General features: G+C 50.9%; 1 protein-coding gene across 1 annotated transcript in view; it reads left to right on the top strand.

Annotated features, from left to right (window-relative positions):
- Hcn4 (hyperpolarization activated cyclic nucleotide gated potassium channel 4) overlaps positions 1 to 15,208 on the top strand; it is a 38,523-nt gene extending 23,315 nt beyond the window's left edge. Inside the window, exons 3-8 of the mRNA XM_076925523.1 lie at positions 7,928 to 8,089; positions 10,038 to 10,256; positions 11,924 to 12,070; positions 12,183 to 12,423; positions 13,283 to 13,447; positions 13,540 to 15,208. Of these exons, the coding sequence (XP_076781638.1) occupies positions 7,928 to 8,089; positions 10,038 to 10,256; positions 11,924 to 12,070; positions 12,183 to 12,423; positions 13,283 to 13,447; positions 13,540 to 14,993 (2,388 nt within the window). The 3' untranslated portion in view covers positions 14,994 to 15,208. The remainder of the gene's footprint in view (positions 1 to 7,927; positions 8,090 to 10,037; positions 10,257 to 11,923; positions 12,071 to 12,182; positions 12,424 to 13,282; positions 13,448 to 13,539) is intronic.
- The last annotated feature ends 11,201 nt before the right edge of the window (positions 15,209 to 26,409 follow it).

Here is a 26,409-nt window from a genome sequence, read left to right as displayed (position 1 = left end):
CATATTTTGTTAGCAGTAGCAAGCAGCCTATGCCAGGAGCTTTCTCAGGTTTGGGAGAGCAGTGCTGCGTGAGACACTCACCTTGGCGTGTGGATTAGGCTGCGCTAAGCAAGCTTATTGCCAAGGTGCCTCTCCCCGCGGGCCTCCCGGTTTCCAGAACCCCTGCTTGACTGGGCTGAAAGCCCTACGATCAGGTTCCAATGTCCCTGCCCTCCAGTCCTGCGGCAGCCTAGCTGATGGTCCGTGCAAGGCAGATTCAGGTCAGGGGGTGTCATGAACACATGTGCTATGGAAGAAGTGCCTACACCAGCTTGGCAGAAGCACTCGCACCAGAAATTCTCTCGGGCTTGGAAAATTTGCATTATTTTTTGCTGACAAAGAGAGACAATGACTGAGCCAAGGTCACAAAGTGGTCCACGGGGCAGAAATGAGGTTGGATCCACTTGGCTGTCTTGGCTCCCAGCAGTGTGGTTGTCCCTGCCTGGTGTGACAATACTTGAGGACCTTGGAGCTTGAGTGACGTGTTGGAGACCCGAGTTCAATCCCAGCCGCACACTGCTTGGCTTGTGCCACCTCACATCTCTCAGCCTCATTCTTCACCCCCCCCCCCCATAAGATTGAGTATCAGTAATTTTTTTTTCTTGAAGCTTATTCATGAGGCTTGTCACAGTCAGCTATTTAGCAAATGTCCCTTGTCACCAGTCTTCCTAGTAATAACCAGCAAGGCAAATGGCAGGGTTTATTACTGTCATTTTCCAGGTGAAGAAACTGAGGATCTGAATCCCCACCTGCCCCACAGGTAGGCCTTATGGCCAAGGCTCCCTGTCTCCTGGTCCATGACCTGTGATCTAGGAACACCCCCTCTGTTCGTAGGCCACACCCATGATGAGTGACTGACTGGGTTCCATTTGGTCTGAAAGGGCCTTGCCAAGTGTTTATCTGTGCTTTGTCCTGGGCGGGGCTCTGTGGACTCTTTTGGAATAGGGAATACCAGAAAAGGGGTGGATCATGGGGGACGGAGGCCATGGTGTGTGATGGTTGTATCTGAAGTCCTCAAAGGATAGCCAGTTGTACAGAAGTGTAGGTCTGAGCTCAAAGCTAAGGAGAGGAGGGATCGCACCTCTGCAGCTGATGAAGGAAGGAGTGTGGTTTGTTTCCCACAGTGGCCTGGTAGCCTGCTTTCCTTGCCGGGGGAAATCAGGACCCAGGTAATCCCTTAAGATCCAGAGCAAACCCTAACGTTTCTGCCTGCCATAGGCTAACGGATAGACTAAGTGGATAGAGTAACCTCCATTTTCTTCCTTTGGCATTGGTTTGGGTCACCAGATCCCACAGGCCCTGGGGTCGACCTTCCTCACAGCCTAGTGGGAGTTGACAGAGTAGCATGTGGCTGGGCTAGTTGAGCCCAGGGCAGAACAAAGCCCTTCCTTTATTGTCCCTGAACCATAGGCTTTAGGAGCTCAGGCCCAGGGTGGCTGTCCCCACAGCCCCTCTGACCTGGCTACTCTCTAGGTTATCTAGACATCATTAGGCAAGATTTAGCTCTGGGGGAGACAGAGGTCCCGGGAACTGAGGCCTGAGGCCCTGAACTGAACGTTGCTACCCCCAAGCTGTGGGCAGGAAGGAAGATCCCAGGCAGCCAGATGGATGGCTCCCCACACCCTGCACGATCACCCTTATCTCTCTTACCAGCTCGGGAGGAAATTGCTTTGAGCTGTTTTCTGCCTGGACACAGCCCAGCCAAGGGCTCCCCTGGAATTGGATTGGGCTTTCCCAGCTGATCCAGGAAACCCCATTTGTAGGACCTGCGGTAGCCCACTCCACCCTCTGGGCTTCTCCCAGCCTTAGCTTGCCTGGCAACCCCATATCTACATAAGAGCTAGGGAACACAGCGGACATAGAAAAAAAATCCCGAATAATTTTATTTTATGAGGGGCCTCAGTTCCCCCCAGGTGTTGGGAGTGGATTGGTGTTTTCTGAGGCTGAGGTGCTCAGGCCCTGGTTCTTTTTCTTGAAAGTGGTGTTAGCTGACCCAGAGGGCCAGGTTGACTGACAGGCCTTGAAAGAGGGAACCCCAGTGTCAGGTTGAAGTGTCAGCTTGCCCAACGCCCCCTGGCAAAAACGTGGCACCTGATCTCCTAGCCTCTCCTGGCTCCCCCAGCAGGCCCATCTTAGTTGCTCTGGAGTTTTCTCTAGACTTAGTAGCAGGGTGGGCGGAGTGGCTTTGGTTGGGCACAAGCTTCCTCTGTCCCTGGCGATCTAGGTCAGCAGCCTCCCTCAGAGCCTCTTGGAGCCAGCCTCTCCCCTCCCTCTGAGGTGTGAGCTTGTCACAGGCACGCAGGCTATTGTTAGAAACCTTGGTGGCCCCCCTTCAGATGTTCTGCCGCAGAGGGCTTCAGCACACCAAGAGACCCATCCCAGAAGCCTCTTCTCTCCCAGAAGCCTGGGATGGCAAGATGAGCGCTCAGTCCGGGAGCTATGTGGTCTGAGCCCTTCTTCCTGAGGGACTCCAGTTTTGTATCTCTCTCAGACTCTAATGGTTGGCACCTGTGGGAATCGGTCCTGGAGGACTGTGGCTGGCCCTGCCCGCTAATGCCATCACAGGCGCCAGTGTGACCCTCAGCCCAGAGCTCCAGGCCATGCCCAGGACACCCATGTCCTGGCCTCTCTTGGATCTTGACTTGTCTTTCATGTGGGTAGGGACTTGTTCATTTTCTAGAGGAGAAAATGAGTCTTTGGAAAAACATAACTAGGTTTCAAGAAGAGGCCTTAGTCGAGACTCCATGGCAGCCTGACCCCAGTGCCTGGGGTCTGAACTGTATCGAGGAAGTATTTCTGCTGAAGGCTGGGTGAGAGATAGAAGGAAAGGAACCACTATGTGTAAGTACCTACTGTGTGGCACCTTTGTCCATTATTTCACCTGGTTTCCAAGAGAGCTGTGGGTGTAGGAACTCATAATTAGTGACCCATTCCACAGATAAGATAACTGAGGCCCTGAGGGGGTATGCCAGGACATGGAACACATGTTGCTTTGCCAGTGAAGCTGAAATTTTGCAGGAGTGGACACAGGTTCCCAGAGTGCCAAGCAGGCAGAAAGCGAGCTTCCCAGGCCATCTGTCTGGTGAAGCCTCCATTAGCCTAGAGAGAAAGATGCTCAACTCCCCAGTCAGCCAACATTGTAATAGGAGATTTTAATGAAATATAAAGAGCAAGGCAAATATTTACCTGGTGCAGCTGACTGGCAGGTGGCATGTGGCCCCAACCCACAATGGGGACATGAGCACAGAACAGCTTCTTTCGGTAATGGCCAGCCTTCTCCTTGACAACCATATCCTGAGTGCTGTCTCATGTTAAAGGTGTGGTGAGTATCCTTGCAATTGAGGGCATCCTCTATCCTGACCAGCTCCCACCAGGCAGCTCTGCCGTGGCTGTGTTGGCACAACTGGCTCTGCAGTCATGTACCCTCAGCTACTCCACTGGGCAGTGCCATGCGGCGCTACCCCAGGCTCTCTGTCCACGGGGAAAGAAAAGCACCGTTATCCTTCCCACAAAGGTCAAATCAGGCTTCCTATGATTCATGTCTGCCTAGGCTACATGCCCTCTTTGGCTGTATATACTGGTTGGGACCTGCTTACCTGCAGCTCCATCATGGTCACTGTAATGTTCACCTGTGTCATTAAGCTCTGCCCAGTTCTTGAGTCTCTGCCATGTGCTGCATGCCATATTAACTGTGGAGAAGGCAAAACTACACAGGCTCAGTCTTGGAAGAAAGTGAGTTATGGAGACAGTGCAGGGGAACGGGGTTGGGGTATGGCTCTGGGATTAAAGCAGTCTGTGCACATCTGTGGGCCTGAGTTCAGATCCCACAACCCACACAAAGCAGTGCCAGTAGCTCATGTTCGTAATCCCAGTGTTCCTACAGTCAGCTGAGGGGCAGAGTCTGCGGAAACTTGCAGGCTGGCTAGCCTGGTGTAAACTGCGGTAAACAAGAAATCCTGTCTCAACAAGGTGCGAGTTTGTCCCCTGACATCCGCACATGTGCATTGTGGTCCATGCAGCCCTCTGAAATAAGCAACCCATCAGAGGTGCAGAAAGTAGAAGCTGTGTGAATATGCGCCAGCTCTGACGCTTCTGTCTTTATGACCCAGAGTAATTTGTAGAAAAGGGCAGGGATTATGGGCTGTGACAGCCGGCAGCAGCCGGATGGATATACTTTGCAGTCAGGGCCTGGGGCTTCGTTTGGCTTCCATATGGTGTCTGTTTATTCATTTAAGCACACACGCATGCATGCAGGCTGCCAACAGATGTTTTGCGTGCCTGCCTGTGCATTCCATGCAGGAACAGAGACACAAAAGCCAGAGGGGGCTGTGGGAGCCGAGGCTCGTGCTGTTGAACGTGAGTTAGTAAATCTCATTTTGGAATAGAGAGAATACCACAGAAGAAATCAGTCTCGGAACAGTCCTGGGGAGCCGGGAGGGAGGGTCACTGGCTACTTTACGGAGCATCATGGGAGGCCTTTGTGTGGCAGCAGAAGACAGGAGGGTGAGGAGCCAGAAGAAGGGCATAGGCAGATGGGCTGGCAGATGCAGTGCTGAATTCCTGTAGCCTAGGAAGAACTGTCTGGGGGGCATTCAAGGACCTGAAGGGGACCACTGTAGCCAGAGGTGAGGGGCCCTGGGCAGAGTGGAGGAGGGCTGGGGAAGTAGTTGAGGTCCAGGATGCTGAAGCCGTAGTCAGAAGGTGGAGTGTGATCTGAAATATTGATAGTGGTCACTGGACAGCTTCCAGTCGAAGGTGACACAGCCTGCTTACTTTTTTTTTTATTTTAAATTTTCATTTAAAACTTACTTTTTCATACAATTTATTTTGATCATATCCTTGCTCTTCCCTCGGCTCCTCCCCCACTTCCCTCCTCACCCAGACTCATGTTCTTTTCATTTGTGCCCCGAAACAGAAGAAAACAACAAAAAACATTTGCTTATCTTGAAGAGTTAAATCTAATTGCTTGGTAGAGAGTGAGCTAGAGGGATGGAGCCCCATGCAGTGTGTACATTGTCCCTGCCTGATTGAATAGGTAGGATACTTGGGGCAGGGGTGGGGGTGGGTGGTGGGGGAGGGGGATGTCTCCACATAGGAGCCTGAAGGTCCCGTTCTTGTTGCTTGCCTGTGCAACCAGGGACAAAGTGGCTTTAGATATGTCCACGTGCAGATAGACAGGGGAACAGCTGGACTGGCAAGCCAATCTGTCACTGCTGTCTATCCATGTGTCCTGGACATAGCAAACAAACAAACAAACAAACAAACAAACAAACAAAAACTGGGGCATCTCTGGGGTTGAAGGGATAACAAAAGGAGGTGTTCTTTCTTGGTGAGGAAAGGCATTGCAGATCTTCTTTGGAGGTTTTCGGTGATGGGCCTCACTGATCTACCACAAGGAGACCCTTAGACCATGAGACTCCACTTGGGGTACAGCGAGAGAAGTCCCCCTTTGATAAATCCATAGCCAAGAAATCCTCCACAGAACTGTGCTGTCTTAGCAAGCCAGAAGTGGGAGGAGGCAGAACACCAGCTGTGCTGGTGGCTATAGCGTCTGTGGGTGACATGCTACCCAGTCTCCCTCAGGATCCAGACAGGGCAGCCTAGTGTCAGCCTGGCCCCTCTGTCATGTCCCCTTTTGGTCCCCACTCAGTCTCCTCTGTTGCTGCTATTCTGGGCCAGCTTCCAAGTCTCTGTTCCTGTGTGTGATTGACTCTGAGTTTGGGGCAAGCTTTCTCCCTGCTCCCCAGATGGAGGGGGATTTTCTTGGGCACTGACTGATACAGGGTGGCCTCCTGGAGACATGGAGTAGTAGACAGTCAGGAGTTCTGAGGGTACAGCTCTGAGACTCAGGGAAGAAGGATCCTATCAGCCCCTCACTCTAGAAGGATCTCCTGCAGGCAAGCCTGGGGACTCATTGCACATGGTGCATGGAGGGAAGCGGATCAGAAGCTGCCGTTCCCTGTCTAAACAGCTCAAAGCTGACTCCAAGAGCCTATGAGAACTGTGCTCCAAGGGCACTGCCCCATGCTTCTGTATCCCCTTGACCTTCTCACACATGGTTGTTTGTAGGAGTGTCATGAACGGAGCTTGGCCATGGGACAGTCAGGGAAGAGGAGCTAGTTGGGCCATGCTCTGATGTGGTTCCTGTCTGTCTCTTGCTCCCTCCTCTCCTACTTCCTTCCCCCCTCCCTCCCTTGTGTGTGTGTGTGTGTGTGTGTGTGTGTGTTTGTGTGTCTATGTCTCTCTTTGTGTAAGTCCTTGGTGTCATTTACTGTTATTGAGACAGGGTCTCTCATTGGCCTGGCTCTCACCAAGCATACTAGGCAAACTGGTCAGTGAGCCTCAGAGATCCTTCTCTGCCCTTCCAGTGGCAGGATTGCAAGAACGTGCAACCATGCCTAGCTCTGTAATGTGGGTCCTAGGGATGAAATTAGGGTTCCCGTGCTTTCACAGCAAACCCTTTGCTGACTAAGTGCTCTCCAGCCTTCCAGCCCCTAGTGTGGTTTTTCTGACAATCCCAGCTTTATGCTGGCTCCTCGGGGCATTGTGAGGGTGGGCTCTGTTTAAGTAGAACCAGAGAATATTTGCTTTTTATCAGTTTGTCAGCCTGGCTTAGCTATGAAGGCCTGAAATTTGTGGAATTCCCTTGTGCTATATTAGGGGCAGGTCTGCCTCTGTGGCTCCCAGCTCAGCACACACTCTTAAGGCTGCTCTCCTGCTTGAAGTGACCGATGTCTCTCATACCAGTGCCTTAGGGACATCAGACCAAGAACTGAAATACTTAAAAAGTTTGTCTCTGGATTCAGTTTCCCTTCTAAAATGGACTCGGGTCTGAAGTGGCATTTGTAGGTTTGTAATTTGGACCCCAACCCCTCTATCCAGGAGTAATGTATTTTCCTGAGAATGGTATGGAGGTATCAGAACTAGGGACAGATAGCTGGAGAGCCCCCAGTGTCTCCCAGACTAGAGGCCAGAACTTCTGCATGCTCCCTGCACTTTTCCCAACCTCTCTCTATCTCCCCAAAGCCTCGTAATCTTGGGCTCACGTGTCTGCCACCCATTGGTGCATGGCAGCTTTGGAGGAAGAGGCAGGGCCTGAGAGGCTAGGATGTACCCATCCTGACCAGACCCTGCCACACTGTAGCACACAGAACCACACAGGAAGGTGGGCAAGCTGCAGCAGGCTGGGGTGTGGGTACTGCCGTAACTGCTTCAAGTGTAAGTAACAGCAGTATTACTAATGCGTATGAACTAATCATGAAGATTAATTGTTAATAACCGTCTCATAATGGGCTTGTAATTTATTGAATACTTTTATACTCAGATCTAAGTACTTCATATGTATAATTTAATCCTTTTGACAACCACTCAGTTACAAATTCTTCTCGCCATTTTCCATGTGAGGAAACATGATCAGAGAAGTCTGGGGATTTCTTCAGGGCAGCACAGCTAGGAATTTGGTCAGGACTAGGCCTGGGTTCAAGATCTATCTGAACATGAAGCCTGTGGGCCCACACTGCCCCTTTGCCATTCCTAGGACTGGGCCCTGATGTCCTAGTAACGGATTTAGGAAGGACTCATGGCTGGGGGCTGACTTCAGAACATGATTCACAGCATGCTTTGGGCTAGCTGGCTTCTCCCTGGAGTCCACATGCCCTCAGCAAGCTGCTGAGGTGGCCTCTCTGCCCACTTCTTGTCCTGGATAGCTGCACCTCCTACGGGGAGAATAGCTGCATCCGCACAGATGCCAGGCTTATCACCATGGTACCCTCCAGCCCACCTCTTCTGGGTCTTGCTTATTGGATTCCCGCCCCAGCCTCAGCCTCAGCCCCAGCCCACACACCCACTCTGACCACTTACTTGTCTGTGCAATGGCTCGACTCCACAGATCTTCCACATGACCTATGACCTGGCCAGTGCCGTGGTTCGCATTGTCAACCTCATCGGTATGATGCTTCTGCTCTGCCACTGGGATGGATGCCTGCAGTTCCTGGTGCCCATGCTGCAGGACTTCCCCCATGACTGCTGGGTGTCCATCAATGGCATGGTGGTAAGTACATGACACTGCCACTCTGGGCTAGACGTCTCTTCTTCAGAAGCAGAGACGGGTAGAGAGGCTACGTAACTCCTGAATCCCAGCATGTGAGATGCTGGCCCGGTTAAGGGCACACAGCTCTGTCCTTCTCATGTTGAGCTGTCTCTCCTAGTACAAGAAGTCATTCACAGAACTCTTGGCTGGAGCTTGTGCACCTTCTAGCTTTTTCATCCAGCCATGCATTTTGACAGCTGGGCTGGCTTTACCCACAGAGACTAAGACCTGGGCTACTCTGTGTTGTGATCATGGGACAAAACTGGGCAGATGGCTCCTGTCTCCCTTACCATGCTGCTTTGAAGCTGAGCTGAGAAAACCAAAGGCCATGAGGGCACTGTCAGCAGCATAAGAGCCTCTGTGCTGTATAGGCAGAGCTGAGTGTCCCACACCAGCCTCCTGTGCAGGTCTGAGCATGGAGCGTGGGCAGGCTGGACGGTGACTCTCTCCAACATTGTGCATGGGTTTAGAAGATCAGACTTGAGGCTTCCAAAAGCCTCAGGACAGAGCCTCCAGCTACAGAAAGGGTTTCCCAAGAAGTAGTCCCTGTGGGTTATTTTTCTGGCACCAGTGAACCCCTGCCTCTCCTCCTGTTCAATGTGGTGTGGTCTGAAGGCAAATCCCCAGGGCCCCACAGGATGAAAAACTGGCTTCGAAAGAGGTGAAAGAGACCCTGAGGCATCTTCAGAATCAGACAGGCCTTTGGGAAAGCCTTTTGATGAGCTAACTGTAAGGGAATCTGCCATATGGGTTGAATTTCCCATGTTCCCAGAGGCTCAGCAGTGAGGTGGGAAACCCTGACAGAAGACAGCTAGGGGCTGCCCTAAGGCTGGGGCCCAGGACTCAAGGCTGGGGCTCAGGCCTCTTTTACCCCTGGGGAACAGTCCTACCCACCCCACCCTAATGTGGACTGAACCACAGACTCCAGAGAGAGCTCAGCTCTAGGCAGGATGGTGACCTTGAACTTGGCCCAGGCCTGATTTGATACCTTCCAGATGCTGCAGAAATGTTTAGGGATCTAGGCACAGGGCTCTGTGGACTGTACATTGTTCCCAACACCTTGGCTTCTGAGTGAAGATACTAGGAGCAGGGTTCAGTAGTGTTCCTTCTTATGGGGGCTTTTTTTTTTCTATGTATGTGAAGGTATCAGGCCCACACATGCACTAAATTCAAGAGATGGCCTTTCTGAGACACTGCTCCTACAAGGAGCCTTCCTGGAGGCACTTTGGAGACAAAAATAGCCAAGAGCCTCCCTCCCTGACTCCATCCTCCCAGCCCACACACTATACTCAGGAGAGTCCAGCTTTAGGGGGCAGAGGCAGGAGAATCAGGGGCCCAGGCCCTGGGGAGACAAGCAGGGTTCTGAGAGCACAGGAAGCTCCAACTGCTTCTCACCCAAAAAGAGGACAGTGATGCTGGCTCCTGCGGAGCCATCCCCCTAGGGGAAGCATGCTAGCTTTATAATTGAGGTCAGTGGGGAAATGGGCTCTATTTGGCAGCTGTTGAGGGATAGGGGATGGAGCTATTTAGTGAGGGAAAGACAGCAGGGTGGCTCAGCCTGGGGCCATATGCTATCCAGCCAGGAGAATTTAGCTTCCCTCTCCCCTGTCCAGGGCCAGGACCAGCTGGCTCATTCCCTTAATGTATCTTCTGGTGTGGTCCTTGCTTCCCCCTTCTCCACCCTAGTGTAATAATAGCAAGGCCTAGGTTTCATTTGCGGCCACCATGAGTTGCCAGCTTCCCTGTCCATTGCTGAAAGTCTTTAGCCAAAAGCAACACTGGGGAGCCCTGTGCCTGAAGGTTGGCAGGGAATCTTCTAGGTGCCAGCAAGAAGGGCCCCTTCCCTGTCACTGGCCCAGGCCTACCCTCTCCACCTCCACTTATTTGTCCTCCTGTGTTGTGTGTGCAGAACAACTCCTGGGGGAAGCAGTATTCCTACGCCCTCTTCAAGGCCATGAGCCACATGCTGTGTATTGGGTACGGACGGCAGGCACCGGTAGGCATGTCTGACGTCTGGCTCACCATGCTCAGTATGATCGTGGGCGCCACCTGCTATGCCATGTTCATCGGTCACGCCACCGCCCTCATCCAGTCCCTGGACTCCTCCCGGCGCCAGTACCAGGAGAAGGTAGGTTGAACAGTGTGTCCACCCAGGGGTTTCTCAGGAGGATCTGGTCACTGAGCCTGTGCTAGAGGAAGCAGGCTCTCAGCATCTGACATGGCTCCCACTCCTTAGCTTCGCACTTGGTTTCTAGGACTGCACGTCTCTGGCCATTCCTCCCTGCTGGCCTCCCGCCTCTTGAGGCTTCCCAGGCGGCATGTTCTGCACACTGCCCTCACATGCTCCTGGCATCAGCAGCTCAGCCCATTCTCAGCTCCAGTGTTTCCTGGGTGGCCTGCAGACCACCCACCCCCATCCTGTATGACATCAGAGTAGTCCCTGCTACACCAAACTGTCACTCTGCCCATTTTACTGACAAACCTTAGGAGCTCAGACCCTATCCGGGAGCCATCAGCCAAGTTTGATGATGCTGTCAAATGCCAGGGGGCACAGGGTGGGGGTGGGGAAGCAGGAGAGCGTGCTTTGAAGAGGCAGAAGGAGAAATTGGGAGAGAATTCTAGGCCAGGAGTGTTGGAGCATGGGAGAAAGCAGTGTTCTGGGTTACCAAGAAGTTGAGGTGGGTCGGATAGGAGTCAGGTCATAAAGGACAGGACTCAGGTCAGGCCTAGGTGAGGCGCCATCTAAAGGCAGATCTGGGCTCAGCCTGTGGTGTACACAACAGGGATCTGTATAGCAAAGGCTGTGTGGTCTGTTACACCACAAACAGACTGAAGCTGCCTGGGACTTCTTTACGAATTTCCCCTTATTTTATTCTTGGGTGAGTCTTCCTGATTTACTTAAAAATCCTTCTCAGACATCTTACCTCTCTGCCCCGCCCCAACCCCATCTCTTCCCTAGACTACTCCAGCAGCCTTTCTAACTCCTCCTGGTGTTCCCCCATCTGTTTGTTGAGAGGCAATTCTCCAAAACACAACTCCAACCAAATGTGCAGGCTGCCTCTGTCACAAAGGCTGGCCAGGAGGCTACTTCCCTGCCAGGCCTGTCTACTCTCGACTGGAGCTGCTGTTAAACAAACAAACAAACAAACAAACAAACAAACAAACAACAACAAACCCTCAGCCGGGCATAGTGGTACATGCCTTTAATCCCAGCACTCAGGTAGAGGCAGAGGCAGAGAAGCAGAGGCAGATGCAGGCAGATCTTCATGAGTTAGGGGCCAGCCTGTGTCAAAAAACCCAAAACCCAAACCAAAAACAACCACCACCACTACCACCAAGCCTCAATGTCTCAGCTGAGACCATATCTATCCACAAACACAGCTTGTAAAAAGAGTGAGGTGCTCTCATGTGTACTTCCTGGATTCTGCTCCACGACAGCCCTTCCTGTTACTGACCCTATTGTCTCTCCTGTCAGAAGTTGGTGACTCTAATATGCTTAGAGGAAACCCGGTCACTTCCCTGGTCGTTAGCTCATATGTGGGCTATTGACAGTCCGTATTCCCGCTCATCTTTATAGTTTTGGGTACGGTGAGGACCAGACACGGATGGTGCTTGTTCCTTCTCTCCTCACCTCCATCACCCCTCAGAGCTGGGAGTCAGGGCCATTATTTTGGGTATAAGTGTGTTTATACTACATTGAGCCAGAGTTAGCTAAGAAAGCCCCAGGGTTGGAGTGTGCCTCTGGTCACCAGCCTGGGGTGTCTGGAAGTGACTCCTGTCTCTCTCCCATCTCAGTACAAACAGGTAGAGCAGTACATGTCCTTCCACAAGCTCCCGCCTGACACCCGGCAGCGTATCCATGACTACTACGAACACCGCTATCAGGGCAAGATGTTTGATGAGGAAAGCATCTTGGGTGAGCTGAGCGAGCCACTTCGAGAGGTGAGCTGCGGGCAGCCTGGGTGGATGGTAGGGGTGCCAGGCCTTGCTGGCACACAGTTCCCTGACCCTCTTCTTTTTTTTGTGTCCCAACCCATGCTGTCCGTTGGAACAGGAGATCATCAACTTTAACTGCCGGAAGCTGGTGGCCTCCATGCCACTGTTTGCCAATGCAGATCCCAACTTCGTGACGTCCATGTTGACCAAGTTGCGTTTTGAGGTCTTCCAGCCTGGGGATTACATCATCCGCGAAGGCACCATCGGCAAGAAGATGTACTTTATCCAGCACGGCGTGGTCAGTGTGCTCACTAAGGGCAACAAGGAGACCAAGCTGGCTGATGGCTCCTATTTTGGAGGTGAGACAGAGGCAGCCAGGGGGCACCAGGAGAACGGGGGTGACTGGGAACTAGGCTAAAGGGATACCCTGAGATCAGAAGCATGGAGGGGCCCTTTGTAGCCACAGTGTGGAAGTGGGCATCTGTGAGCCTGGTATAGGGGTGTCTGTCTGTGAGGTCTGCTTTAATAGAGTATTTAAGACTGGTGGCTTATAAATAGAGAAATTGGATTCTCAGTTCTGGAGGTTAGGAGTCACAGACCAGGGTACAAGTGTGGTGGGTTCCATTGAGGGTTCGCCTAGTGATTTTTGTTGTCTCAGATGGTAGAAAGAACACACGGGTCATTTCCTTAGCTTCTTCTACTATGTTTGTGTGTGTGCCTAAGCCTGCATATACCCACCCACACCTACCCATTCTCACACACCATAGTGCCCATGCAGAGGTTAGCACACAACTTGGGTGGTCAAGTCCCTCCTACAGTGTGGGTCCTGAGTATCCAACTCACATTATCAGACTTGGCCAAAAGTGCCATACTGCTCAGCCTTCTGGCCTGCCCCTCTCTAGCCTCTTCTATAAAGGTATGAATCACCTCCCCAAAGCCCCACCTCTAAGTACCAGATCACCTTGAGACCAGGATTTCAGCATAGGAATATAGAGTGGGCAAAGGCATTTTGTCCATTGGAGGGGGATTGACCCCAGAGATAGAAACGGCATGACACCCAGTTGGTGGGAGTATTGCTACCCAGTATGACTACAACCTAGCAGGTAACCTAGTGAGTTCATTGTACCAACTAGTGGAGACCAAGGTCAGGATCATGCAGCTCTGGGTGGCCTGCGAAGTTTTATACCTGATTGCCCCTGAGCCCTGCTGTGTCCACAGAGATCTGCTTGCTGACCCGGGGCCGTCGCACAGCCAGCGTGAGGGCGGATACTTACTGCCGCCTCTACTCACTGAGCGTGGACAACTTCAATGAGGTGCTGGAGGAGTATCCCATGATGCGGAGGGCCTTCGAGACGGTTGCGCTGGACCGCCTGGACCGCATAGGTGAGGGGCAGGGCGCAGGCGGGAGGGCAGGGCAGACCTGTATCTCCTTTCCTGGGCGTGGCCTGAGTGTCCGCTCTTGTTCTATGGCTCAGGCAAGAAGAACTCCATCCTCCTCCACAAGGTGCAGCACGACCTCAACTCAGGCGTCTTCAACTACCAGGAGAACGAGATCATCCAGCAGATCGTGCGGCATGACCGTGAGATGGCCCACTGTGCTCACCGCGTCCAGGCTGCCGCCTCGGCCACCCCAACCCCCACGCCTGTCATATGGACCCCGCTGATCCAGGCGCCACTGCAGGCTGCTGCTGCTACTACTTCGGTGGCCATAGCCCTCACACACCACCCCCGCCTGCCCGCCGCCATCTTCCGGCCTCCTCCCGGACCTGGGCTGGGCAACCTTGGGGCTGGACAGACACCGAGGCACCCAAGGAGGCTGCAGTCCTTGATCCCTTCAGCGCTGGGCTCTGCTTCACCAGCCAGCAGCCCCTCACAGGTGGACACCCCGTCTTCATCCTCCTTCCACATCCAACAGCTGGCTGGATTCTCTGCACCTCCCGGATTGAGCCCTCTCCTGCCTTCCTCTAGCTCTTCCCCACCTCCAGGAGCCTGCGGTTCCCCCGCTGCCCCGACACCATCCACCTCCGCTGCTGCCACCACCACTGGGTTCGGCCACTTTCACAAGGCGCTAGGTGGCTCCCTGTCATCCTCTGACTCCCCGCTGCTCACCCCACTGCAACCAGGCGCTCGCTCTCCACAGGCTGCCCAGCCGCCACCCCCACTGCCTGGGGCCCGAGGAGGCCTGGGACTCCTGGAGCACTTCTTGCCGCCCCCACCCTCCTCCAGGTCACCATCATCCAGCCCTGGGCAGCTCGGCCAGCCTCCTGGAGAGTTGTCCCCAGGTCTAGCAGCTGGTCCACCAAGTACACCAGAGACACCCCCACGGCCTGAACGGCCATCCTTCATGGCAGGGGCCTCTGGGGGGGCTTCTCCTGTAGCCTTTACCCCCCGAGGAGGCCTCAGCCCTCCGGGCCACAGCCCGGGCCCCCCAAGAACTTTCCCGAGTGCCCCACCCCGGGCCTCTGGCTCCCATGGTTCCCTGCTCCTGCCACCTGCATCCAGTCCTCCACCTCCCCAGGTCCCACAGCGCAGGGGCACACCACCCCTCACCCCCGGCCGCCTCACACAGGACCTGAAGCTCATCTCAGCCTCTCAGCCAGCCCTTCCCCAGGATGGGGCCCAGACTCTCCGCAGGGCCTCGCCTCACTCCTCAGGGGAGTCGGTGGCTGCCTTCTCACTCTATCCCAGAGCTGGGGGTGGCAGCGGGAGCAGTGGGGGCCTTGGGCCTCCCGGAAGGCCATATGGTGCCATCCCAGGCCAGCATGTCACTTTGCCTCGGAAGACATCCTCAGGTTCTTTGCCACCCCCACTTTCTTTGTTTGGGGCAAGAGCCGCCTCTTCTGGAGGGCCTCCTCTGACTGCTGCACCCCAGAGGGAACCTGGCGCTAGGTCTGAGCCAGTACGCTCCAAACTGCCGTCTAATTTATGAGCTGGGCCCTCCCTCCCTCTTCTTTTTCTTGCTCCTTTCTTCCTTCAGGTTTAACTGTGATTAGGAGATATACCAATAACAATAATAACCATAAAAAAAAACATACCCCAGAAAAACAAAAAAAGACAGCAGAAAATAACCAGGTATTATTATTCTTAGAGCTATAGATTTTTGGTCACTTGCTTTTATAGACTATTTTAATACTCAGCACTAGAGGGAGGGCGGGAGGGAGGGGGGAGCAGGTAAGGCCCAAAGGCAACAGCCAAAGGCAGGCAGGCAGGCAGGCAGGCAGGGCCTCTGGGGACAGGGCAGGGGTGGGGTGACCCATGTCTGGGTCCTAGCACAGACCTGTCATTGTATTGTTCTTTAGAGCAAGAGCTACCTACCATCAGATCCTTGGCTGTGAACTTGGAGCCCACTCTGCTGGGGGCCGCCCAGGAGTGTGTTCCCAGGATCCTCCTGCACCCAAGTCCTTGGGACACACCGGACCCTTGAGGGCCTTGCATTTTTTTCTACTGTAAACGTAGCAAGATATGTATATGACTATGTATATGTATGTAAGATGTGTCTATGTATAGCTATGTAGTGATCTGTAGAGCCGTGTAGATATCGGCTTCCATGTGTGCACATGCGTGTGCAGTCTAGTTTAATCCCATGTTGCCAGGACACCCAGGTCACCTTACATCCATCTATCTGCTGTGGCCCGCAGGCTGGGCACTGCCGGCTCTGGGGGAAGCTCTCCCTCCCAGTCCTCAGGGAAAGGGGACCCCTGGAACCTTGCAGCAGACCCTCTTTCCCCATCTCTGGGCTGCAACCCAGTTCTAGCCCAACCTCTAGTCCCATGGAAGGGGAAGACTCCAGGCCGAGCCTTTCACTTCCCAGGGCTTCAAGCACACCTGTCACCTCTGTGGCCCAAAGTTTCTCCAGCTGTACAATGGGAGGTGAGGGGAACTATTTATTGAGTCTGTTCTGTGCCAAGCACTGGTTATACATACCCACAGACCGGGAGGTGGGGATTATGGTTTCTCCCATTTCACAGGTGAGAAAACTGAGGGCTGGTTAGAATCACATAACCAGGAGTGGCAGAGCTGGTCTGGTCTGAGCTGTGGATTAACCTCCTTAAGGCTAAAACCTGTATTCCTCCCATCAGAAAACAGTGTTTGGTAGAGCCCTGGCTTTTGGCCTCTAGGCAAAGTGCAGGAGGAAGAAATGGGAGCTTGGTGGTAGTTAGGTTTCAATTCAAATCCCAGCTCTGCCACTTCTTAGCTGTGTGGCCTTGGGCAAGTTACCTGACCTTTCTGTTCCCTCATTAGTGAAATAAGAACTATGGAACTGCCTCACAATGACCAGTGAGAACCAGATTAGACGAAGATGTGAAATGCCCAGCCCAGTGCCTGGCACACAGCATAGTAGGTGCTCAATAAATCATGTTTCTTTGCCCCCTCCCCCCCCCCCAATAAATTTAGCCCATTGCTCCAGTGAACTATGGTGAGAGCCCAGGGAACTTTAGCTGAGGGCTCCAAGACTTAAAACTCTCAGGACTCAGGAGGTGGCTGGGCCTCCATCACGGCTGGAGGAAGGTGCGTGGCCAGTGGTGGGCTTGAGCCAGGCCTTGGAATATGGGACGCGTGGGTAGAGAAAGGAATTAGGATGAGGTGCAAAGGGGAGGTCATCGCAGTGATGTGATGTGGAGGTGGGGTCCTGGGGGAGACATACAGGCTGGGTACCCGAGGAGGACCTTGGATGAGAGACTAAGCTGATCTGTGGTTTTGGCCCTGGACTAGAAGATTTCAGGACCCTGGTGGAGGCACAGCCAGAGGCTTCCCTATCCATGGGTCGAAGCAGGTAGGACTTTGATGCCCATGCAGTGAGGAGGGCTGTTTCTACCATGCCATGCACCAGCCAGAAAGGGTGGCATGAACAGGTTTGGCCCTGGGATGCCACAGGGAATCCTTTGTGGATGGTTTGCAGGGAAAGAAGGGGTGACGGCCCTGGTGCCCTGGAAGATCGGTAGGAGCCCTAGTTTACACAGGGGACCTCCCAGACTCAGTTTACAGACCTGAGTTCTGTCCCCAAGGCAGGCATCTTAGGGAGCCAGCTGGACTCCACTGAACCTGGAGTCCATCCCAGAGGTAGAGGAGAGGAGATGGGGGAGGAGTCTTTTGTCATCAGGCCTGGCCTAAGCACCCTTCTCTACTGACACATGCATTTTATAAACACTCTGACACACTGGCAAACTCCTTGGTGACTATGGAGAGGCCAGGTCCAGTCCGTAGGACCTTCCACCCCACAACCTCTACAAGCAATTTTCAAATCTTCCACTTTTAAAACAGAAAACGGTTAAACACACCGTCTTGTATATTTTATTTAAATAAAAAAAAGTTACAGCAAACGCCGCCTTATTTTGGGGTCAGAGATGGAGAGGTGAGGTTCACAGGGAAACCTGGAGTTTCCAGGGAGGATGTGGCGGTGGGGGCGGGACACTGCCCCTCGAGCAGCTGTGGACACATGTGCATGAGCCTGCCCTCCCCCCTCGAAGCATGGCATTGAGTTGTATGCAGAACGGCGCATGGGAGTGTGAGGCCTAACTATAGAGAGATGTGCACCTGCATACAACCTGTGGTGAGTGTGTGTGTGAGGCAGTGTATCCCCAGTGTCATGTGTGAAGGGGGAAGGACCCTGATGCAGGTCCTCCTCCCTGCCTCTGCCACAGCTCCAGTCTCGGAGGAGGAAGAGGAGGAGGAGGAGGAGGAAGAGAAAGAGGAGGAGGAGGAGGAGGAGGAGGAGGAGGAGGAGGAGGAGGAAGAGAAAGAGGAGGAGGAGGAGGAGGAGGAGGAGGAGGAGGAAGAGGAGGAGGAGGAGGAGGAGGCTAGTACAGGACATGCGAGCGCCATCCAACTAGATGCTGAACAGGCCACATGCCCTCTTGCTGCAGACAGGCCCTCAGAAGGGGATGATTAGCTGGGGGCAGGAGGTGACCAGTTGTAGGGAGAGCATCATAGGCATCAGTGAATGGAGGACAGATGTGGGGCTCTCGCAGTCCAAGGGCAGGTCTGGAGCTAGGAAGGTGGTCCCGCATCCACTTCGACATCACACTCTTGTACCTAACCTTTGCTGCAGAGGGTACCTGCAGGCCCTGGACCTTGGGAGTTAGGAGGTCTCTGGGCTGGGGGAGCAGTCTTCAGGTTCCTGGCTGGTGGGGGAATACCATCCTGCCTGCGTAAAGAGAGGGATCTCCTCTGGAAAGAGTGGGGAACCTGGCCAGTTGTTCTCCATCACTGCTCGCCTAGGCTGTTTCCGTGGTGACAGGCCTGGGAGTCCTGTTGCTAAGCAGACAGCTCAGCATGCCCAGCATCCCCATGACAACTGGCCCCTGTGGCCAGGTAGCAGAGCTTCCTCGGGGACCCCACTGGCATGACATAGGCGGGGCTAAACTCAGCTGCTGTGGGGGCAGCCTAGGCTGGACCAGTGGCCTCTGGTAAAAGGTGGCCTCTGGGGCCAGAGGGAAGCCTTCATAGGTGGGGTAGGGTGAGGTGGGATTAGAGGCAGGTCTCAATCAAACTGAAGCGGGTGGCTACACCAGGTAATTGTTTTGTTCCTAGACTTCACAGGAGCAGGTAGTAAGTGCCTATTGTATGCTAAGCCCTGGTGCTTTCCTGTTGTCTCATTCTCTCACCAACTTTAAAGTCAAAAGCCTCAATGAGAGTGGGCCACAGGAAAGAGGTGTGAGGCTCAGAGCTGGTGCTTACCGAATGCCCATCAGCCAGAGTGGAGGGAGCTGGATCATATTCAGCAGGAGACCGAGGCTCCCGTGCACAGGGCAAGCAGAGGCAGGGTGGCACAATGATAACATGGAGTTGATGGTCTGTATAGAACTGAAGATCCACAGTGAAAACGGTGGTTGGTTTGTTTTCCTTACCACTGACTAACAATTCTAAAGAGTCAGTGATGAAATATTCCTCCCCCCTCCCTAAATTTAAACACTGCCTCCCTGACAAGCTTCAGCCCATGGGGTAGCTCTTATTCTGGCTATTAGAAAGGTGAGAAGGACCAGTGTGTGTATATGTGTGTGTGTGTGTGTGTGTGTGTGTTTCTGGGGATCAAACCTAGGGCCTCTTATAAGCCAGACAAGTGCTGTACCATACTGAGCTACATTCTCTAGATTGCTTCTTGAGATAGGTCTTGCTAAGTCACTCAGGCTAGCCTTGAATTCGGTCCGTAGCCCAGGCAAGTCTCAGCATCAGGATCCTCTTGCCTCAGCCTCCTCTTGAATAGCTGAGATTATAGGTCCACACCAGGCCATTCAAAAGAACATTTGAATGATCTAGAATGTTCCCTGGAGGCTGTGTCCATCCTAAGTGTTGCTGTCTCCAGCAGAATGTCCTAAGGGCAGTCTCAACCCTCTGGCCTCACTTCCTACCCTGGAAGTCTCTTCTTTCTCCTTAACCCGTGGCTTCCATTTCTCCTCCCTGGGAGAGGCTCTGAGCCAGCCCTCTAGGCCCACACTGGAGAATCCAGGCCTGATGTCCATCCCTGGCCTTGTTCTTCTCAGTGTCAGACCCCCCTGGTCAGGTTCTCCCCAGATTTGGGGTCTCCACTCACCCTACTTAAACTAGACTCAGCTTTAAGAGTTCCTCTTCTTCCCAGAGGTTAGTGCTGATGGGGCCTCTGGTCTCGGCCTCCTCTTCTGTCACTCTGTATGCTCTTCCAGGGTAACCTCACTCATGTCCAGGGCTTCTCCTTTTGTAGACAAAAGCCTCCCATACTTTATCTCAACCCAGGCTCCCCATTCCCTCAGCCTTGGCTAGGGCTTCATCCTCTTCGATGGACTAGGCTCTTCCACTCTCTGCTGCTTGCAGCTCCCAGTGTGGCTCAGCTCTCTCCTGCTGACCTCTGCCCCTGCTGACCTCTCACCCCGTTGACTTTATTTCTTTAGTTCTCTTTCTCTTGAAGGTGGAATATTTCAGATAGGCAGAAGCATTCCATATGGAGACAGTAACAACAGTAGCCTCTTACTACCCACCCAGTTTAAGAAACAGAACATAAAGAACACCTCTGAAGGCATCTTCTCTGTGGCCACCTGTGGCCCTGCTTCTCCAGGAAAAATCACTTATCTGAGAGCTACCTTCCACTCCCTTTTACAGAAATAAGGTCTCCGTATAATGTATTTGGTTGCATACCAAGGTTGAGAAGTTGGATTAGAAGTGGCTGCTTGGAGGGGAAGAGGATTTTGTTATTTATATTGTGATTGTTAGTTTTGTCACTGTTTTGAATTTCTCTACAATAAGGATCTATAGGTTTGAGGATGCCACTCAGTTGGCAGAGTATTTGCCCAGCATGTACAAATCCCTGGGTTCTATCCCCAGCCTAAGAACGGGCGTGGGGGCACATGCCTGTAACCCCAGTACTCAGGAGGTGGAGGCAAGAGGGCCAGGGGGTCAAGGGTAGCCATGTGACCAGCTGGAGGCCAGCCTGGACAGCAGAAGCCCTGCTACAGCAACAAAAAGAGTCTTTTTATTGCCCTTTTATTAAAGGGCCACACTCCTTTAATCTCTGTGGTCCACTGAACAGACTTTTGGTTTAAAGTGTTTGTTAAACAAATACTACCCCACTGCATATGCCGTTGTGTTGTACATTGGGTATTACCACTGGGGGCCACTAAGGCCTCTTCTTTGTCTCACCTGTGTAGGACTCCAGTCTGGAGATGGGAAAGCCAAGTCAGGTTCTCTCCCTTGCAGAAGTGGCTGCTACAAGAGCTTCCAGTCAGGGTTCCTGCTGAACCGTCTCTAGGCTCCATATCTAGCAGTGGAACAGTCACCGGCAAATTAATCTTCTTTTTATGAGATAATGCCAACCTGTTTTAAGTAGTTCAAACAATTTGCACTCCCACCTGCAGGGTGTGAGTTATTCTTGCTCCACGTCCTTGCCAATAACGGAGTCATCGGGCTTCTTACTCCCCAGCCTACTGCTACTAATTGTGTTTTATTGAGCAAATATCTAAGGCTGGGTCTCTGTTCATACACTAATTTCCCATATACTTTGTTCATATACTAATTTGTGTTTTTACTTCTGAAAAATATGGATTTATGTGTTTTGTTCCATTTTCTAGTGTCATTTGTCTTTTTGTTGATTTGTAGGGCTTTTACACTTATCTACTAGGAAAACACAATAAATTCTTTATTAACTATGTGTCACAAATACCCTCTTCCTACGCATGGCTTGTATCATGCTCTTTCTTTCTCTCTCCCTCTCCCTCCTCCTCCATCTCCTTTTCTTCCCTCCTCCTTCCCTCCCATCTCCCCTTATATGTTTTGATAAACAGATGCTTTCTATATAAAAATGAAGTTTAAGTTTGTCAATATAAATATTTTAAATTCTAGAAATTTCCTTAGTGCCTTCTCTGCTTAAGACACTTCTCATACTCTGATCTTATGTTATTCAGTCATTTTCTTTCATATTCCATTGTCACAGGGCCACAACGTAATCACAAAAGAGGTTGTATATGTAGAATAGGGACCTGGAATACTTGCCAGTTGTCAGTTTATATCTGTTGTGGTGATAAAATAACCAACTAAAAGCAACGTAGGGGAGGAAGGGCTTGTTTGCCTCACACTTCTGGGTTACAGTCCATTACTACAGGGAAGTCAAGGAAGGAACTTAAAGTGCCACACCCACAGTCAAGAGCAGAGAGAGAACAGACACATGGGTCCTGACTTACTGTGGAATCTCAGCTTGTTTTCTCCCTTTATACTGCTCAGGAGTCCCCGCTCAGGGAATGGCGCCACCCACGGTGTGCTGCATCTTCCTACATCAGTTAACAATCAAGGCAATCTCCCAAGGACATGAGCACAGAACAACCCGATCTGTGCAATTTTCCATTATGATTCTTCCCAGGTGATTCTGGTTGCCTGGGTCAAGTTGATAGTTAACACTCACTAGCACATCAGCTCAAGAACAACTTGGCCATCTTTTAATATGGTTTTTTAATGGTCTTCATCAGGTTTCACAGTTCATTGGATTTGTTCCTAGCTTCTCGTGGTTTTGTTACTATTGCTAATTTTATCTATGCTTCCTATTGAGTTTTAATTCATATGCAGCAAAATTCACCCATTTTAAGTGTTGAGTTCAATGAGGTCTAACCATCACCAGTTAGAACCAGAACACTTTCATGACCCTCTCTCATCCCTCGTCAGGTTCATCCTCTTACTTGATTTCCAGCAGCCTGTCATTGTATCCCTCATGTTTTGATGTTTCTGAGATTTCATGTAAGTGGACTCATGAAGCAGTTAGTCTAGTCCTGCCTGACATCCTTCATTCAGCCCAGAGCCTTTGAGCTCTGCCCATGGGATGCTGTGTTGAGCTCCCTTGTATGGCTTGGTCAGGATTTGTTTATTTAACAAACAACTGGGCTATTTTCATTTTTGCCTATTAAGAATAAAGTTTCTATGAATGTTTGTGTTCAAGACATATGAATGTGGATTTTTAAAACACTTAAATCGGCAAATACAGATTATCATACACAACATGATGCTTTGAAATATGTACTTAGTGAACTGGCTAAATTGATCTAATGAACATGTATTACTTCATATATCATATTTTTGTGGTGAGAATACTTAAAAACTTATTCTTCTAATTGTTTCAAAACAATGTTTGAATGTTTTCATTGATTATAAATACCCAGCAACGACTCTTGTGAGTCAGATGATTAGTATATTTGTAATTTCATTTTCCAAAGTGGAAGGGCCGCTTGAGTCTCTATCAGCAATTATACGCGGGTCCTAGTCACCTCATCTCCTCACGCTTGCAACCGTCAGCTGCAATGTCACCACTCCAGGGGTATGTCATGTAAACTCTGCTTTCAGTGTGCATTTCCACAAGGACTAAAGATGCTGTGTGTCACTTTAGACATCCATTTTCCACCCATATATGATCTGTGGTAAAAAAAAATGCTTATTCAAATTATTACACAATTGATCTCACAGGCCTTCAATTTCCTTATTATTGAATTTTAACTAAATTAGTCAACATATAAGTACTTGATAAATAGTTGTTTGGGAATTATTTTCTATAAGTTTGTAGCCTACCTTTTTATTTTCTTATTTGTATCTGTCAAAGTTCAAAAATTTTAATTTTGATGATGACCAACTTGCCAATTTTTTTAGCGATTTGTGTTTTCTGGCCAGATAACTAAAATCACACAGTAGAAAATATCTGTGGCAGTGATGAGATTATTTTAAAAAGCAGGATATAGAGAAACCAAATAGAAAAATGCCAGATGTAACTTCTATCGTATCAGTAAATGCATTACATGTAAATAGACTAAACATTCATATTAAAAGCAAAAGACTTACAAAGAGGATTAAAACCCATGATCTAGCTGTATACTGTTTATAAGACATAGATATATGTTATCCTCAAATATACCACTAAGTTGAAAAGAAAAAATGTGAAAGATACACCAGGTAAACAATGGCCAGAAGACCAGAGTGTCGCTCTAATACTGAAGACACTTTAAGGGAGAATTATTGCTAAAGACAAAGGATATTTTTTTGAAAATGGCTAACCAATGAAAAAAATATAACATTTATAAAAATACATTCCCCTCAGATGCATGAAATAATCCTAAAAAGTAGACAAGTCAACAGTAATAACTGCCAGCCAGCACTCCACTTTCAAGACTGGGATAGAGCAGATGAACTGAAGAGTAACAAGAGAATCGACTGGAAACCAGATGTGGTGGTGCACAACTGTATCCCAGCACCTGGGAGCCAGATGTGGTGGTACACAACTGTATCCCAGCACCTGGGGACAAAAGCAGGAGGAGCGGAGGTTTTAGGACAGCCTGAACTATACGAGAGCCTGCCTTCAAATAACAAAAAGCAAAAAGCAAGTGGAAGACCTGGACAGCTTAGACCAACTATACCTACAGGTGTCTCTAAACACTTCTTCCAACAGTACCCCAACATGCATATGGAACATCCTTCAAGACAGACCACAGGTCTGAATAGATTTAAAAGAGATGAAATCATTCAAGTATATTCTCTGATCAGAAGAGAATGACTCTCTCCCTCTTCCTTCTTTCCTCTCTCCCTCCACTACCCCCTTCTCTCTCCCTCCCCCACCTCTCCCCCCCCCCACAGAGGTGGGGGGGGGCAGACATCCTGCCAAACATGGGATGCAGTAAAAACCATGGTAAGAGAAATTCACCACTCTCTGTTCCTTCTTTAGAATTATCCCTTACTCTCTTTAGAAAAATCATTTAAAAGCATTTCTGTTGCAATTATCTAGTTACCTGCTTGTTTGTCTTCTCATTAGATCTGGTCCATGCAACGAGGACTGAGAGAAACTGTTCCTTTTTTGAGTGGATTTGCACCATTCTCTCCGCCAGCTTCATGACCCCCAAGCTTCCGTTCAGGGCTGGAAATGGCATCCTTTGCCAAATTGTTGTGCAGGCTTCCACGCCGGGTGGTGATTTCTGTTGTGAAGGATCTATGTCCTCCCCTAGGCTGGGAGCAAGTCACCAACATATGTCTAACTCGTGCTGCATACGTAGGCACCACAGGCTCCAGAAGTACCTGTAAACAGTGTATAACTCCTTGAATTTTGGGAGAGGAAAACCCATTCTGACAGACTCGAGATATTCCTTTGTGATACCTGCCCATTCCACATGCTCATTGGCTTCAGTTCCAGCCAGCTTTCCTTCTGTTCGTCTACAGTGTTCATAAGCAGTTTCTTCTATCTACCATTCCCCAGGCAACTCTGTCGATAGGTGCCTGCTCTAGTCATTCGCCTCCAAGAATCCCAGCTCTTCTTCCCTCTTTCAGAAAGCTGTAAACCACTCAGAATTCTCAACAGGGCCTCTGTGTGTCTGTGTGTACTGGTGTGAGTCCAGGAGCACGGAGGAGGCTGGAGAACTCCAGGCATTGGTTCTTGACTTCCAGCTTGTTAAGTAGGGTCTCTGTTGTTTGCTGCTGTGTGCCTGGCTAGCTGAACCGTGAGTTTTCAGGTTATCTCCCCTCTCTCATCCCCATCTCTACCTGTCTCTGTATCTCATAGAAGTGCTGCGGTTACAAGCCTGTGCCACTCTGCCTAGCTTTCTGTGGATTCTGGAGATTTGAACTTGGGTCCCTGCACTTCACTCACTGAGCCAACTCCTCACCCCAAAACCTGATTTTGAGTTTATGAAAGGATCTACTTCATCCTTAACTCACTAGGCTGACCTCCAACCTGCAGCATCTGATCTGCCACATGTAGTTCAAGTGGGTCCAGCCTTGTCCAGAAAATGCTCTGTGAATGGACAGCACTAGCTTACTCTGTCCCTCTGTACTGGCCTGCTGGAGTTCTGGCATTTACCCCAGTGACAGGAGTCTGAGCCTGACATGGATGTCTAGGTGTCTTCTTTCAGGCATCCATGTGGAGTGGGCAGCTCTGTAGCACTTCTCTCTGCCCATCTCCTGCATATGGGTTCTCTTCTGACATCTCAGACTCAGTGGATAGGCCTCTTCCGAACAAGCCTTCCTAACGATGTGTTGCCTTGGAGGAAGAACTTGAGCTGGGTCATGATGCAGTAGCCAGCAGACTTCAGGGCTTATCTTTCTCACAGGAGAAACTCATTTAGTAAAACCCTACAGTGCATTAGGCACTAAGGTGGAGAATCCAAACACAATACAGTTCTTTCCTTAAGGAAGTCCTTATGTATTGGAAAAAAACATTAAAAAAAAAAAATCAGGGATCTAGTTAGATTGGGTCTTTAAAACACACACATACTGACAGAGCCAGTGGTGAGTTGAAGGGGTGGGGGGGAAGAAACGGTGCAGAGGCCACACACAACACTTATTATGCAGAGGCAGTCTGCTCTGCTGCCAGGCCAAGTAGAGAAAGGGAAGGGAAGAAAGAGGTCAGGTGGGCCAGGCTCAACTGTTGTTGTTCAAGAAACTGTGTGATGTTGAGCAAGGGAGACAGAACTTAAGTTAAAAAAGATTCTGGCCTGCTGTAAGTGCTCATCACCAGATTCCATGTGAGACTAGACTGCGTAACAGACAAGAAGTGGCACTCTGGGGACATTAGAGAGCCAGGGCTGACAGGGCTGGCCGAGCATGGAGCACAAGTGTGGTGCAGAGAGCTTACGGTGGTTCCTGCCCCCCCATCTGGGAGAGGGTAGAGGTGTTCACCGTGGGTCAAGCGTGTAGCAACCAGGTGACAGGAGTCTGCTCCAGGACCCTGGAACATTGTATCCAATGTGTACAATGGCCCAGGACCTTTTAGGATCTGGACTCTGCTGGCTAGAGCCCAACTGTACTGAAGGTCTTGTACTTCTTGATACCATGGAGTTCTTAGCTTCAGACTCTTAAGGTCTTGCTTCCAGAGGGCCCATCCATATGGGCCATCCATATGGGCCACCCTTACCAGGCCA

The sequence above is a fragment of the Arvicanthis niloticus genome, chromosome 26 (assembly GCF_011762505.2).
Source record: "Arvicanthis niloticus isolate mArvNil1 chromosome 26, mArvNil1.pat.X, whole genome shotgun sequence".
Taxonomy (NCBI): Eukaryota; Metazoa; Chordata; class Mammalia; order Rodentia; family Muridae; genus Arvicanthis; species Arvicanthis niloticus.
Note: the sequence above shows the minus strand (reverse complement) of the source record. Positions and strands in the feature narration are given on the sequence as shown.